Below are 18,133 nucleotides of genomic sequence, written 5' to 3' on the forward strand. Positions count from 1 at the left end.
ATTCTGGGAGGAGGTTTTCTTGCTGTTCAAAGGAGAAACAAGGACTTTGGTGCATGGGAACATAAAGCCCAGGGCTGCTGTAACCACCTTATAACCATGAAGGCAGTAGCTGATTCACTGAGGAAGGCAAAGGTTAAAAATGAAAAAACTTGTGTCCATATGACATTGGTGAGGCATTGAATTATCCAATCTTGGAATAATCGCCCTACTTCCAGAGCTTCTGTTATGTGAGATAAGAAATGTTTCTCAGTGTTCAAGTCACTCTTAATTGTATCTTATATTTTTTTTTTAAAAATATACCACCAGGTGCAGGGAAACTGCTTTAGGCTCCTTATGATCAGTAATTGGATTCTTGGCACTGATAAAAGAGTACCAAGAGAGGCAAGAGAGGCAAAGAAAAGTTTAAAGTTAAATAAGATTTTTGTTGGTCCTCTGTCTTTGAAGCCAAACTATCCAGCTACTTAAGTTTCTAAGTGGGAACCTACATGGGAAATTAAATTACTCATTTTCTGTTTTCCTCCTGAAGAACCAGCTCCATAATTTTGCCATTATCCTTGATCATCAGTCTTACATTCTTTAAGTTATATTTTACTCTTCTTTGTCTTCCAAATCCTGACAAACATTAGCCAATAACGATTACAAGCTTGTGTTCTGAGCTCAGACTGACAGCATTCAAGTTCAGGCCTCCCACCTGTTGCCATACCAGGCCATATTAAAGTCAGAGACAGAAGAGAAAATCAGTCAGAATAATCCTGTCTTTATGTAAATTTTTGATATTTTGTTCATCATAGATTTTTGCATTAATTTAAAAATTTTAAGTATTACATTAAAATATCATGCATCTTAGTTACTGAGGTTTTTTTTGGAGCCCTTCCACTTTACAGCCAAGGTGAGTGTTTCACTGACCCCATGCTAGTCCTGATGCTCGCCCCCTAGATAGCTATATGATGGTGAGAAGATTAACTTTTGCTATGTCTACAAAATTCATCGAAGCCTATGCTTTTCCAAAGTCACAATTCTAAAGTCACCCCTTCATGCCTGTTTTCTATAGTATACCTGGTTCTGGCAAACAGTATTCTATATTGGGGACACAATTTTTTTTCTGTGCTTCAGCATGCTGAACTATAAAATGACAATAAGAGTAATAATACTTGCCTCACAAGGTTGTTACAATTATTACATGGGATAATACATTCGAAGCACACAGTACGGTGCCTGTGAATTAATAGATGCCAATGCGGAGAAAAAAAGCAAGATTGCCTTTTATCTTGAATGAACCAGAGGTTCTTTCCAGTTTGCTAGCTAGGGCAGCAGCTTCTCTTCCCCTTACCAGGAAGCTCTGTGTGTGATCTCAGCTTCCATCTAGGTCTCCAAATGCTGCACCACAGTCATTTCCAGTATCCCCTTGGATGTCTGGGTCCTAAATTCTGACTGCATGGAATTCATTCCCAGATGAATTACCCTCCCCCTCCACCAACGCTAAGGCTGCCCTCATGCATATCTTATCAAAAGCAAGAACAACTCAGAGGCGGGATAGTTTTGCCCATCTGCATCTGTCTGAACCATTCCACAGGATGGTGATTGAAATGAAATCCCAGGCATCTTCTGACCCTTTTGCCTTGAGTCTCTGCCCACACCAGATGGTGCTTACTGAACTTTGCTCAAACTCATTGTACATAAACTCCTTAGTATCGAGTGCCTAAAGCAGAGTAAAGGATATAGTGAATGTTAGGTAATTATTAATTCAATTTTCAGAGCCATTTAACTCAAACATATGGTGGTGCTCCATGAATGCAGGCTGTTATAAATTTTGTTTTGTGATCATTTAGTCACTACATCCTCACAGGCAACCTTGGCAGGGTCTTTGAAAACCAAACACTGCTTTTATCAGGACTTGTGAAAGAACTAGTGATTGCCCCTTACCTCCAAGAAAATATTCACATCTAAATATTTGGATCCAAACTGAGGTAAGGTCTTTTAAAAGTGTCACAAATGCTACCCCAATTAGGAAAAAATCAAATTGTATGTATGTTGATGAGTGTACCTTGCACGTACTAGCACCCAAATGAAATTGACTAGGAAATAGAGAGACTTCTTTCAAGACAATTATGTAGGACTTACTGTATACAGTATCTTATCTTATGTGTAATATAATCGACATAGTGCTGTCATTTATGGGTTTGCTACACAGGTGTTTCTAATTTTGACATGTGAGGAATTCTGTCTGGAAATATATAGTGGTAATTATCCAGACCTAAAAAATTTATAATTTTAAGTGACTGGTTTTTCCATTCTTGTTGCAGATAAGTCCTAGAATACTTTTGTTTCTGTTGGTGAAAATTTGATGAAGAAAAATATTAGCAAATTATGGATCATTTAATATGCTCTGAGTTACATGACAATTCTTGCTTAAAGTACGGTGAAATTACTTAGCCTTTGTTCAAGGTAAACAGAATTCCCTAGAACTTAAGCAGTGCCAAACAGAGCTTCAAATGTATTTTCCCATTCCCATGCCACCCCCAAGGATAGGAAGAAGGGAAAAATAAGTAGGAAAAACAAGCAAAAAGATAAAAAAATAAATATATTCCTGCTGTGTCAGTGTGAGCAAAAAGCGATGGTTGTCACCACTGTGTTCATAAGTTTCTTATACACAGAAATGAAAACTGAGAGAATGCAAATTCTTATAAAACATTTTGGATTTGAGGTTTGGCATCATTTATACTAGTCAACAATTTCCTAAGGATATAAGGTTGAAATACTGATTTAATTTAGTTTATTTTTAACCAGAGCACATTTGAAAAGTACTCACAGTGAACTTAAGAGCCCTCTGAGTCTTCAGGCCCTGGAGTTTCCAGCATGGACAACACTAAGTACAGATACTTAAGAAGTAACAAACAACAATATATGCTTTTATATCCACTATTAAGGTCGGTGTCTTCATCAAAGCGATGTTTACTCAAGATATCATACTTTAAAGCATTTTAGGATCAGTCTGAAGTAACTTTCACACAATTTCTCATGGGTTGGACCATTTACCTTGAACAAACGTGGTTGAACTCAATGATGTCAGGATTCCCACCTTTAATTTTTATCATCTCAATGGAGGGGATTTCAATCTCCTATACTTATTTATATGCCTTTTTTTATCCCATAAGTTTATTGTTTTTTTATTCTGTATTTCATTTCCAATTGAAAGTAAAGCCAATATGAGGAAAATAAGAAAGGAAGGACATCCAAGGAAGTCAAGAATTCAAGAAGTGTTTGACACAGTGCCTTTATTCCTCCATAGTGAATCTCTGAGGTGTATTTATATCCTGCCAATGGAAGTTTGCAAAAGGCACACTAACTGGAATTCCAAATCTTCCCATTATTTTCTCTTGAAAAATTCCTGGAGGACAGCTATATTTTTGTAAGATTGCTTCAGTTCCAGAAACAACACTTGTTATTTTGGTATCCGAGAAGCAAATTTATTGTAAACGGAATAGTGATAATTTGTAGTCCTAAAATAGTTTTTTTAAAATAGCTTTTTTCAAACAAGAAATATTTTGAGAGAGGCTCATTTCTTAATATCTTCTTTTTAAATCCACACATATAGTAGTGGATTTCCCCTAAAGGGCTAATTGGAGTGAACCCGGCTAAATAATAGAGGTTTGGGAGAAGCAAAGGCAAAAATAATAATAAAATGGAGATGTGGAGGCCAATGAAAATTAAATTCAGCTGCAATAGAATAAACTTTGTATTGGATAGCTTTAGTTATAGTATATAATATCATTTCAAGGATCCTTGTATGGACAAAAATGTGGAATTCAAGCTATATCACAAAATTTCTTTGAAATCGAATATGGAGATTACAATAATTTTTGTATTTATTTAATTAACACTTTGTGATTTAGCAAGAAATACAAATATTAGGACAGCCCATTAGGACTGGATAATTAAGTTATCAAGTACAAGATATTTCTATAGAGCATCTCTCAGATGTGTCTATAAAGAAAAGAATATGAAGGGGATCCTGGGTGGCCCAGTCGGTTGAGCGCCCAACTGCAGCACAGGTCACGATCTTACAGTTCGTGGGTTCGAGTCTCGCATCAGTTTCTGTGTCCACAGCTCAGAGCCTGGAGCCTGCTTCAGATTATGTGTCTCCCTCTCTGTCCCTTCCCTGCTTGTGCACTCTCTCTCTCAAAAAATAAATAAACATTAAAAAAGGTTTTTTTAAAAAGAACATGATGAAAGTTCATTTTGCTCTAGTTAAACGTGTGTTTTCACAAATGGGTGATAACCTTGATAATGCCAGACTCAATAATATAGATTTTAAAATTAGGATGTTTAAAAAGTTGTATAATCACCTTCCTTGAATTACATAAATGATGCAACTTCAGAACTAAGTTTCTCTGAGTAATTTTCTTCAAACTAGATTTTTAATGTAGAGACAATATACAGAGGTTGAAATTCCTTTGAACTTGTTATCCTTATCATCGATGAACACTTCCCAAAAATGATGAAATGAAAAATTGGAATCATGAAATTCCCTTGGTACTTCTAATACTAACCTCGCTAGGAGAGGTCTCTACTTATGCAGATGGAGTTGGGATCTGAAGTCAGAAGAGTCACTTGGGATGAAAATATGGACATAAACTAGAGGGAGTAAGGAAATTCGCAGCCTACCAAGGATGGGATAAAATTCATGAGAACAAAGTGGAAATTGCATCAGTCCTATGACCTCCAAAACTCCCTCTCCAAAGAGAAGAAGCTGTTGCCCTCATCATGCTAAATATGCACCTAGGCGAGGAGTGGACGAAGCTGAAGAAGGATCTGTCAGGAGCTGGAGTTGTTATAGGAGCAACTGTTGTCCCATGCCAACAAGGTGAGCGCCAAGGTATCAGAACAACATGCATACTTATATTTTAAAGAAAGACATCTAAAATTTTAAATAGGGAAGAATAATTTAAGAGATTTGCAATTTTCATTCTGGCCTCAGAATGAAAAGGGGAAAAAAGGCAAGATTATAGGCAAAACGAAAATACATGGCTAGTGCAACGATCTTGGGGAAACTAAGACAGGGGTTCTTGAGATAAGGCACAGAGTAGAGAACAGAACCAAGAGATTTTTAAAAATTACATGAGTTATTTTTGATAATTGAGTGTTTATGGATGGTGGGGAAAGGGGAAAGCTCACAAGGAGTACCATGTTTCTGACTTAAAAATTTGGAAAATGAACTGGATTTAGAATCTAAGAGGCAAGCCTGGAAAGATATATAAACTAGCTCAGTTAGGAATCTTGGGTTTGCTGTTCCAACTGAATATCCTTATGCATTAGAAAAATTGGAGAGAGAATGAGGTTAAGAACGGGGAAAATGAAAATGCTTATGAGATTAATTTTTCCTTCAAAATAAAAATAGTTTTACTGACTCCCATGGTGGAGTCCTTTAAGTCATTGTCTTAAAACTCATCTTACATGCTTCGATTATTTAGAATTGTGTCACTGCTTTTTTTCCTCTAAATCTTACTATTTAGTCATTTTAGAAGATTGATCCTATTATTAGCTTGAGAACCACATATTAAAGATCAGTAGGCTAAACATGATGACAGTTTGCTTATCACTTTTTGGGTAATGCAAAGTCATTAAAACCGAAGCAATGGAACAAGGTGATATTGTCCAACGGGGACAAGAAGCCAATGATGATGAAGAAGACAGTTACAAATGTCGTAAGATAAGGTTTTAACAAGAAAATGGCTGCCAACAGTTCTAAGGCTGAAAGTTTAACTAAGATGAAGATGTTTAGTGTGCAATTTGTTCATGCTTAAGATCAGTTTGTTTATTTTAATAAACTTAATGTATTCATTAAGAAGTCAAGTATGTATTTAAGACATTTCAGCACAGTGTTAGAATAGTGTCAGAACATTTCTTAATAGAGGGGTTTGGCTAAAGAGACAGAAACAAAAAGGGTTGTATCTAAATAGGCATATTGAAAGTGAGGGAAATTTGTTTTCCCAAGTTAGAAAACCCATAAACACCCATGGAAAAGGAGGGAATAGAGGGGGAAGTTTTGAAGATACAGGAAGGAGATGGCATTTGCATCTAGCAACACTTAGATGTACCAACATTGAAAACACATCTTCATGAAGCTCTTCCCTCTCCTACACACCCAAGCACACACATTCCCTTAAAAGTAATGAGCCCTTTTTAAAAGCCAAAACTTTTTGCAGCAATACCTTGTACTTCCCTATTGAATTAATTAAACAAGGAGACCATTAGACTGAAGTGGTTCTAATGTTTTAGCAGCCAATATAAGCAAACCAAAACCTAAGCCTATAAATGCCCCAAAGTTAAGAAACAAAAACGAACAACCAATAACAGCCAACTAGCCTTTCCCAAATAAGGCAAATGCTTAGCTGTAGCCAATCAAATAATTTCCTTGTTTTGCTTCCATCTCCTCTCTAGAAAAGTCTTTCCCCTAACTCCTGTATGTGCAGCTCTTATAACCACTTTTTGTGTGGTGCTGCCTCATTCAAATTGATTTTTTCTCATTCTTAAAATTTTGAATGTACCTCAGTTTATCTTTCAAGATCCCAGATAAATATATTTTCCCAAACCATTGTCATTTTCTCTCTCCATTCTTTTCTCTTCCTCTCTGTCTCATAATAGTTTCCCTTTCTTCCTCTCTCCTCTCCCTAGGATCTCTGGATACTACCCATAGATTACAATGATCAGGACTTCTCTTGTTTAGTGGGAATCATGTAAAAAATAAAATAAAATAATAAAGGGCAGACACAAAGCTTTTGAAGTACATAAGATTCTAAAAGATAAACCTCATGTGATTCACAATTTTGAAAAAATAAAATACTTGCAGATGTTGGATAGTTAGATGCTTTTAAACCAAAGAAAAACTAGGATCCCGATTTAAAAGCACTTTTGGTGAGCTAATTGTTTTATTGACTGCACAAGGAAATGACTGTCACTTTTCTAATCTACATTTGAATAGTCATAGTGTAGCTCCAATCCTTGCCATTCAACATCTGAGGCATGGGCATTTTCCTTCTGCTTTTTAACATTTTCTCAATTCAAAATTTCCCATACTCATCTTTACTATTAACTGACTTCAGTATTTTAGAAACCTGCACTTGTATGCAACCCTAATGAAATTAAAGACAAGCAACTTTAGTTGAAATTACATGGCTATTTCAATATTTAATAGTTTCATAGAAATTTTTCCAAGTTATTTTCTGCTATTCTTCACCTGTAACTTTTTGATGCAATAAGGAAAATTAGTGAATGCAAATAGATGTACATTTCACCTCTCTTTTCCAATATGACCCCAATCAACCAATTTTTTGCTGGCAAAATTGTGTTGCAAATGTTGAAGCCTGGAATATTTCCAGCCTACTAGAGATAGACCCATGTCAAATAAAGGACATTTTATATTCTGAAACAAAATTGCAAGCAACATCTGGCTTCATTTGCCCATGTCAAGTATCTAAATAAAATAAAAGAATCTTATTATACTTTTATTAATGAGCATGGTGTGGATATTATTATATTAATTGAAATCCCAATTTGCTTTCTTCATTTAAAAAATCATATCTTAAATATCAACACAGTTCTAATGCTACAATATTAATAAATAATGGAAAAGCAAGTTTTCTGCAGATTTACAGATTTCCAAAGATTTGTTTCCAAGCTAACATTCAGTGGCATTAATTTGCTGGTAGCATAAGAATAGTTGAAATGTCACAGTACTCCAGTTGGATGACTTACTTGGATCATTATATTACAAACTTAACAGACCAGTGGAGAAAAGAGTTATTAGATTTGGGATTAATACAGCAATTAGCATATCTGGAATAATTACTTCATAAACATGTGTTTGGTCAGTCAAGGTTTAGTTTTGGAAACTCTCAACTGTATTATGTAGTCTCTTTAGCTATTCTATTGCTCAGTGTTAGCTGAGTAAATAATTTTGAAGTTCTTTTTACCACATTAAAATGTAGTATGTAGTGCCATGAATTATGCGCTTACTATGTCATATAAGAGTAACAAACCATTTCAGAATGACTAGAACATTTACTCAATGTTAAAATAAAATAGAGTGCTTAAATCATCGGATTTCTTTAGTGTAATTGCTGGAATCTATGTATATTCACATGATATTTAAAAATTGGAAATCAAGTAGTCAATTCGTCTTTTTGAAATACGCCTATTCATCTTTTTGAAACATTGAAATATGCTTAAGGTCATGAAGAATAAATTAAAATGATACTAACTACAATTTATCTAACTATGTGTGCCATTCAAAATTCCAAGTGTTTTGTATGTATTAACTTATTCAGTGTTCACAGAACCATATGAATCGGTACTATTATTACCTATGGAGAATGAAACTGAGGCACAGAGAAGTAAATTTCCCAAGATTGCACAGCTACTGATTGGTAGAGTCAGGATTCTAATCCAAAATTCTAGCCCCCAGAGCCTGCATTCAGCTACTGTGGTTCTGGTCTTCAAGTCCATGTGTTCTTTTGTTATTATTGTTTTGTTCCTTTGTTTATTTTTTTCTGTTTTTAAGTTTCTTTGTTTGCTTGGCAGATATGCTTAGCAAATAACTTCTGTTTAGATCACACAAATTTTATTGAACAATATGTGTCAGTCAGTAGACAGGGCAACAGTATTATTAAGATGAATAAGACAATCCTTACCTTTTAGATGCTTAAAGTCCAATCAAGGAAATAGAGGTTTACAAAATATTTTAATTGCTAATACTACTATTATCAGAATCATCATAAACTAATATTTCATGAAGAAATACTATGCTCATTACTCAGCATTCAGAGTATAAAAAATGCTACTACCTTTTCCGTTATTTATTTACTTATTTATTCATTCATTCTTTCACCTCAACATTCATTCAAATATTTATTGCATTCATACTTTGTGCACTTCTAAGCACTTGAAAAATTAAATGAAATAAAGCCATTTCTTTACAAACCTAACAGCTCAATGGAGAAGAGAGATTTTAAGTAAATAATCACACCCAATTAAATATATAATATGTAAATTGCAAATATACACTATGAGTGAAGAGTAAATAATATAATGAGGAATTATGATAAAGTCACTTGATTTACATTGAAAGTTCAGGAAAGGTTTTTCTAAGAAAGTGAATTTAATCAGAGCACTGAAAGATGCATAATAGTGAATTCATCAAAAAGGTGAATATTAACAGATATGATTCATAATTGTATCCATCTATATGGGTAAATTTATAATAAATCTAACATAAAGCCTCATTTGGTAAGGTTCAAATGAGTGGTATAGAACACTGGTATCAAACTTTTAGATTTTTTTTTTTTACCTTGAAATACACCACCAGCGAAAACCTGGAACCCAACATTAAATTGCCAACCTTTTATTTTATAGAAGAATGCCATTTAAAAACAGTGACAGAAATAATGTCTGTCATTATCATCATTTCGAAAGAGAATTTTAAGTCCAAAAATGTAGGAACAATGAAATTAAGGACCCTTCTTTAAAACAAATAAATTTTGCTTTATCTTTTCCCTCATTTCATGAAAAATCGACACACTTTGATTAGGATCTGGAAAACATTGGACTATGGAAATTTATGCTTCCTTGAGGTATTTATAAGCAGACTGGATGTGGGTAATGAGATGTGTCCATTTAGATGTAGTGACCAAGAAGACCAAACGGGCCTGGGACATTGAACAGAAAAGTGATAATCAAAATAAGACTTGAATCAGAATCAGAAGCTCACAAAATGCCAACTATACTTGAAAAGTCAGTGCACATGAGAACTGATAAGTCTAAAATGTTGCATTTAATTGTCTCAGTTTTTCAAGTCTCCTAAAATGTGAGAACATATTCATATACAGACAGTCACACAGACATCTCTATACACACACACATAAATATACATATATACATAACTATTAAATGTTAAATTTATACATTCTGATTGGCTATGGGTCTTCCCTGAATCATTTTACTCCTCTAAACTCACAGCCTGACAAACAGTGCACCTGCTTAACTGGGCTAAGTGCCAGGAAAAAAAAAACAGGGAAATTAATTTCCAAGAGCAGTAGATAAATGGCACACCTCATTAGAAAATCTATTTAAAAGGCACATCAGGAGATGTCTGCAAGACTTTCATAAGAAATTGATGCTTCCTACCATCATGTCCTTGCTGGCTTTCTTCTCAGATTACTGATCTTACTTCCCAGTAATAAGATTCAAATTCAAGTTATGCTTAATGAGTGCCTTATATGTGCCAAGCACGTATGTTTTACATGGATTATTTTATCTAATTTTTACAAAATTGTTTTGAAATAAGTATGTGGAATGCATGCAAAAATTACCAAATGTGCTTCTTTGAGACCTCTGGGTATAGCCATAGAATGATTTTTCCCTCTTATGGAGGAGGATGCTAATAAATTATAACCCTTGTTCTTAGGCAAGAAAAGCCACAAGTTACTACAATTTATTCCTGTACCTTCTGACCTAGAGGGAAATCATTATTATCCAAGAGCGCCTAAGTTTGCAATAATCTCTTTAGAAATCCTAGTTTTTGCATTTATTGTTTAGAGAGAAAAGTGTTCCCTTTATAAATAACGCAAACAAGTTTGTAAGGAATTTCAATCAAAGCCCACAAATTTTGATCCTGAAAGAGTTACTAAGTCATCAGGGCACTCCTCTGTTTTCTGGAAGAACTTGCTGGCTGTGTCTGCAGAAGCTTGGGGGCAAGGCATCCAGCAGCCTTTGTGACCCTCTAGACTCAATTAATAAGAAAGCAATGTTGCCCTGCACTAACCAACCCTTCCCAGACCCCCATCTTTGTTTTTCTGAAGACTTTCATCTTCCGGAAGAAAAGTAGAGGCAAGATGAATAGTATCTGGCTGATCAGACATCTTGGTTTGTGTCTGTTGCCCTGAGACAAATATTAACAGCTCTCCATTTCACTCTCACAAGTGTCCTGTTTTGGATGATAAATTATACAGTCATCCTATGTGGTGGCTTTGTATGCTCTTAAATCACTAAATTGGAATGACATTTCCCAGCATTCCCTTACGTGTAAGGTCCAGGTAACAGTTGGGCACAAGAGAAATTTGCATGAGCTTTAGAAGGCAAAAAAGAAGTAATAACCATTGCTTATTTTCTGAAGGTTGGTGTAGGGCAGGTGCTGTTGCAGCTCAAGCACATTATCACTGATATGCTAGCTGACCTTGACATGTGGCAGCAGCCGGCAGCATGCTCTCAGTTCCCCCTGGACCGCCTCCTCCAGCATCTCCAAATCTTGGCCAGGCGCTTGTGCAGTTCCGTAGTGGAAGGCACCAATTTATCTTGCAGCTCACCCACATCATCGTAATTTGAGGTGGTCAAAGTCAAATGAGGGCTCTAGTTTGTCCTTGTCAGTTCCAGTTTGTCCTCAGTCTCCCCTATGCTATTTCCATCTGCCCTTTCCAATGACAGGGTTCAGGACATGCTACCCCAAATATGGCACCTTGGCATATTAAATATTTTCAGCTGAAAGAATTTGAGAAATGACATTGTGCAAAAAGGACTTGCTGATATTCCTCTGAAGCAGGCCATAAAACTCTCATGATAAAGGTGTCCTCCCTAAACCCAGAGGAAGGGAATATCCTTATTTCCAAGATGCTCAGAGCGATGTGAATGAACAGCCCTTGCTGTTTCCCTCAATTTACGACACTTAGCTCCTACTCTTTTTATTCTGTCACATTTTTCCACCACTTTCCACTTTTCATCAAACCTAGCATAAAAATGCTCAGGCTTAACTACTTCTTAAGGTCTTCCTTTCTTTATGAAGGCTCTTGTGTCTCATAAAACTTACATTAAACAAGATATTTTTCCTTTGCTATACCAACTTCCACTCTACTGACTCATGACCTAGTGCCCGATACATTGCAATAGCCTTACCTAGACTGCTGATCAGCTCCCATGAATGCATGAGCTTTACACTAAATCTTCTGTTCTGTGTCACTCATAGTGATTCTACTCTGATCAAAACCTGTGACAGATAGATCATATTATTTTTGGATAGTATTAGGACTTTATATTTAGGAAGAAATGAAAGGTAGGTGAAATATCCTTTCTAGTATCTGGTTTTTTGTTTGCTTTTTTGATGTCCTAAAATTTATCTCATTTGATAAGAGCAAGCAAAGTCACACATTTTGCAGACCAGAAAGAAAAGTGCTATTTCCATCTGACAGACAAGGAAACATAAGTTCCTAGTCATGTTAGCTTATAGGTCACAGAGTTGTAGAGTGAACTCAAGTCTTCCGAAAGAGGCACATAAAAGTCAGTTCCACATATCCCTCACCAGTACGTTATTTGGGTAAATGAAACCAAATTCAGAAAATAAGGAATTTCGAAGATTGGCCTAAAGGAGAATCATTCTTCTCAATCCAGTATAGTATTTGCTTATGAAAATAGATTTTCATTTCTCTAAGAACAATTTTTAATGCCTTAAAAGCATTTACTTACTTTTCTAAAATGCCAGAGAGTAATTCAGAGCCCAGAGACAGTTATCCTGTCTGCCCTTCAGTTATTTCCAATATGCTTTCTTTTATCACCAGCCTTGTTTTTTAAACATTAATGATACAAATTTCAAAAACATTATCTATTACAAAAGACTCATCATCGTAATATTAATCCTTAGTAAATGTTTGAAATGTATCAATTAAAAATAGCATTGCAACATAGGAATACCATTTACATTTGACACTCTTATTAAAGAAAACAATTTTTTTCTGTGAATAATCTACATTAAAAAGACAGGCTAGAATTCACTAAATGGAGAAAAGAAATAAAAATTTTAATATGAGTGCATATATCTCATGCAACTAATGGTCACTATGAGTTACAAGTTTTATGCTATAATTATACAGACTTTGAACTTATATTATTTTGGTTTCAGAAAATGCACATTCAAATTTTAATTAGCAAAAAGTATTTGAACTTTTTATTTGAAGAATGTATATATTTTTTCTTTAGAATCTTAACTCTGTGATTATTTATTTTTCATTTCAAATTCATTAGAGACTATTTATCTTCCTAGATGTGGTCTTGTGATGACAGTCACCCCAATACATCATCTTTCTCTTTGCACCTGTGGTAATTAGAATAACATTTTGTCAGCTAGAGTATTGGATGGCATTTCCTTATATCTAAGCATTTGTCTAAAGATGTATAGCCTGGCAATATAATTTTCTGAGAGTGGAATATGGGGTAACCAGCCTTCAAATTGGCCCCCAACGATCATTGCCTGCTGGTATTCATGCCATTTTGTAGTTAGTCTCTTAGGACAATACATAGGGCTGACGTGTGAAACCAAAAGGACTTTGCAGAAATGATGGTATGTGATTTTCAAGTCTAGGTCATAAGAGGCTTTGTGGATTCTGCCATGTTCTCTCTTGGATCTGAGGGAAGTCAGTTGCCACGACGTGAAGACACATCAGCATTAACCTGACAGCAAAATGAGTGCGACAACTTGCCAGTGGTTCCACTATCCAAGAAAATCTTTAGATGTCTGCAGCCCCAGTCAATGTCTTTATTGCAAACTCAAAATATACCCTAAGCCAACAACCACCCAGCTAAGCCATTCCCAAACTCCTGGCCTGCAGAAACTGATTGAGATAATAAATGTTTATTATTGTTTTGAACCACTTATTGTTTTTAAGTTTATTTATTTATTTTTGAGAAAGAGAGAGAGAGAGCAGAGGAGGTGCAGTGAGAGAGAGAGAGAGAGAAAGAGAGAGAGAGAGAGAGAGAGAAAATCCCAAGCAGGCTGCACACTGTCAGCCCAGAGCCCAACTCAGGGCTTGAACTCACAAACCAGGAGATCATCACCTGAGACGAAATCAAGAGTCAGATATTAACCAACTCAGATGCTTAACCAAATGAGCCACCCAGGCATCTCTAAACCACTTATTTTTGAGGTAATTTATTATATAGCATAGATGACCATTATAAAATATGACAAGTAACATTGCATCTTATAAACATATTTTATTATTTTTTCATTCTGATTTTATTAAATGTATTCACTAATTTTTAGAGTTGCTCAAAAACTGGATGAAATAAAAAAAGGATGATGTATTTTTTTTCTTCATAATGTAAGAAATTGTTTCAAAATCAAAATATCAACACTATGTATCCTTTAGGAAATGGATACCAGAAAATCTACTATATGACAGGCACTCACATACAGGGATGAATATGACAGTCCCTTCATTGGATACGTTTATGTTTCTGAGTTAGATAGACAAGCAAAAATATATTTATAATACAGTGTGCTAACTGCTGTTAATACAGTTGCCCATAAGGTAGTAAGGGAATGAAAGCACAGTACAGTGATTTTTTCTTAGGAAATCTGAGAGTGTTTCACCAAAAAAGGGAGTAGCTCTTAAGCATGAATTCATCCTTCAAGAAAATGGAGGAATGGGTACCAACTAGTTAAATTAATCAATACAGTGCTTGTGATAAAGCAGGTTTTGTTTTAAGCACTTCAAACATATTCACTTATATAATTCTCTTAACAACTTAATTACACAGGTACTATTATAGACCCCACTTTATAGATGAGGAAACTGAGGCAAAGAGAGGCTGAATGATTTTTCCAATATTACACAGCTAGGAAGTTATAAGACCTAGGGAAATCCAGCACCAGAATTCACATCTTTAACCACTTTACTACAATTTCTGCACTACTGGGGGTTGGGAGGCAGGAGAATGGAATGAATGGAAGCAGGGAAGAGTGAGAATATATGTGTCCTAGGAAAAGAATGCAGGGAAGAACAATAGTAACTATGGCTGGAAAATAGATTGCATGACCTGAATTACAAGATGAAAATAAAGAGGTAGGCCAAGGACTTGAATTTCACGGCAAAGAGTTTATACTTGGGCAATAGGAAATACTTCGCCAAAGTTATGTTTTATGAAGATACCTTTGGTGCAATGTCAAAGGGAAGATACTGGGTGAGGAAGACAAGGAGAAATTGCGTTTGTCTCCTCAACAGAGAATCAAGGTCGGAAATGCGATAATGGAGACAGTAGTAACCAAGAGAAGGGAGGGAGTTCATGAGACAGGAGAGTTAGTAGTCAGCATCCAGCATAGTGATTGATCGGGTATCCAGCAGATTTAAAAGATGACTTCAGACTTCTTTTTGTGGGGAATGGATAGATGGTTAGGTCACTAATAAATACAGGAAATGGGGGAGAGGAGGCCTCACATAGAAGATGTGCCTAATAAACACTCCTTGAAAGAAGAAATGAAGTAGCAGTAATACAGAGGCTATTTTTTTTTTCCCTGTGAGATGAAATGCCAGTAACATAGGCATTATCCATAACACCTAATTAGAGTAATCCAAGGAAACTCTACCATAGATTGTGTGTCTTACACTTAAGTAATCTAATCTGAAAGTCTAATTATAGGTAGCTGCTCATTTTATAAAATAATTTAAAACAAATTCCTTGCAACAGTTATTTCTGTAGTGTATTTATTAAATTATTAACTTAACAAATATGAGATTTACATGTAATTCTTAAGATATATCTATTGGAACTATATTTTATGACCATATTTGTTTCTAAAATGTAAGTGAATGATATTCTAGAAAAGGAAAGAATAGATGAAATATCACAGTTGATAGAGGCTTAAGGGAAATGAAATTACCTAGAGTGGTATAACCAAGATTTTCACTTAAAATTCTAGGTCATAATTTTCTATTATAGGCATTTCAATTGTATATTCTTTTAAGAGCCTACATTATACAATATACCAAAATTATAGCTTATTTAAAGCAAAGGTTCACAGTTCTGAATTAATAGTGTTTTTCTTTGATTGACATCATAGGACTTATCTCTACCTATTAGATAATGCTCATTTTAGGGCAGCTATCAATGGTACTGCAGGAAAAATCATCTCAAGCACACTGCCATGTAAATAAACCCAAATGATAGTTTTATGACTTTGCAATATTTATACTTACATTTCTTTTAACATAGCCATTGCCTGGCACATATAGTAGGTTCTTGATAAATAATTGCTGAATGAGTAAAATGCCATAGTAAGAAGTAGGGGAATCCCTGACTATACAGAATGCAATTTACAGTATTTATAATTTCTGGTTCCTACTGATTTCTATTCCCGCTGGAGAAAGAAAATGGAAAGTGGGGGTTGGGGGGTGAATGGTGCAAATATGAAAGAGCACATTAAGAGCTTAATGAAATGTTTTTGCTTGTGGTCAAAAGTGATGTGCATAAATTCATTCATCTATTTATTTAAAATTTATTGTATACCCGACTGAGTCCCTCCCTCAAGGAACTCACAGTCAATAGAGCATGTCAGATGTGGAAATAGACAAATATAATTTTTAAGTGTCAAAATACCTTGAACAAAGAGACAGAATGTATTCTCAAAGACTGAATAGACCATAATGAAAATCTGTCTTTCCTCACATGTGTTATTCCTGTTTTACTCCAAATCCGTAAGAACACATGGGCACTCAAGATGTAGTATCTCATTACAAGTAATTATGAGAAAATCCTTTTAACACTCTTTATTTTCAGGAACTCAAAATAGGATGTTTTGATGGGAGGAGCAAAGAAAATGTCTGGGAAGAAAGCTTGGAGCCAGATGGTAGAGGGACTTAAAAATGTTTCACACAATTTTCCACTTGTCCAAAAGTTTTTTCCTTGGTTTGGTACTGTTTTAAATTGATAAAGTCTCATTTCCCAAACCAAATCTCCACCAAACTTTTTAATCAGTTATCTTCATAGAACTGTAATGTTTGGCTTTCGGTCAGCATTACAAATATGGAAATATATTTCATTCGAAATCACTGAACAATAGACAAAGAAGGATCAAAGGAAATGGTGACAAAGAAACTAGAAGTAGTTGGCATTCAAGCACATTTGAGAGGTGCTTTATTTCTCACACTACGACATGATGAAGAGAAACAAAGACAGTGGGGGAGAACATAGTTTCTATTCATCTGAAACCCACATTTCATGACTCTTACCTGAAAAGTTTTTGTAATCCACTAGGTCAAACATAACGACAGCAACAGCTGACCATGTGATTATCAGAGCAATGACCAGAAGCCAGGCTGCTGGGGAGCTGAATGTTGTCACTATGTCTTCTGTGACTGTCCTCTTCAGAACTTTCCCAGGGGATTTGGGCACAGATCCATTTTTGCTGTCTATCACTGTGGTGGTAGTAGACGCATTTCCTAATCAAACATTCAGAAAGGAGAATTACAATTTAGAACTTCATGTCAAATGTTAATAACCAAAAACCCCCACAGATTATAGAAGTATATTTAAGTTGTCTGTACCATTTTCTATATAGCAAAGCATACCTCTTTAGTGGCAGGGACACATCTCCTGCCCACTACCCCAGTATTTACCCTCCACTCTGAAATCCACATGCCCTTGTGATTAGCACTCTTCCACTTCCTAAGCGCTGCAAATAATACCATCGGAGCCACAAACTTTGTCATCACCTTTAATCATGTTTATTTCTCCCTTACCACCTCCTATATCCACTACCATCAAAGGCAATCCGTTTGTTTGTCAAGTTGTTTTTTAATACCTTTTTCCTTTATTCAAGTTCATATGTCAGTTCTGAATGTAAGCAAAAATATCTCCTCTGGGTGGTGGTGGGGGGGGAGCAAAGTCAATGATAAAGTAGCACAAATGGATAAAATCCTTTTTGGATATCCTGGCTTAATTGTATAACTGGCTGTTCTATTGAGGCCATTCATTTTTATTTGTGAAGGGTCACAGAAGATTTAAGAGAAAATCTTGTTATATGCATTAACTTTTTTATTTCTGCTTTCAAAATCTACATGTTTATGGGAGAAAATTCAAAAAATATTTTAAAAAATAGGAAAATAAATAGATAAATAATTATTTGTGATCTCACCACTCAGAGGCAACTGTTAACATATCGCGCTGTTTACACCTACTTTTCTATACACACATGTAAATATATAAATATGCTGTATTTGATTTGAAAAGTCATCATCACATTCTGTTTTCCACTAGGCAATATATAATAGGCATGTTCTCCTGCCGTATGTATTCCATAAAATATCACTTAAGT

General features: G+C 35.2%; 1 protein-coding gene across 1 annotated transcript in view; it reads right to left on the reverse strand.

The window, feature by feature from the left end:
- The window catches only part of TRDN (triadin), a 394,142-nt gene that overhangs the window by 328,214 nt on the left and 47,795 nt on the right, over positions 1 to 18,133 (reverse strand). Inside the window, exon 2 of the mRNA XM_042939743.1 lies at positions 17,049 to 17,258. Coding sequence (XP_042795677.1) covers positions 17,049 to 17,258 — 210 coding nt within the window. The remainder of the gene's footprint in view (positions 1 to 17,048; positions 17,259 to 18,133) is intronic.

This window comes from Panthera leo, chromosome B2 (assembly GCF_018350215.1).
Source record: "Panthera leo isolate Ple1 chromosome B2, P.leo_Ple1_pat1.1, whole genome shotgun sequence".
In the NCBI taxonomy this organism is placed as follows: domain Eukaryota; kingdom Metazoa; phylum Chordata; class Mammalia; order Carnivora; family Felidae; genus Panthera; species Panthera leo.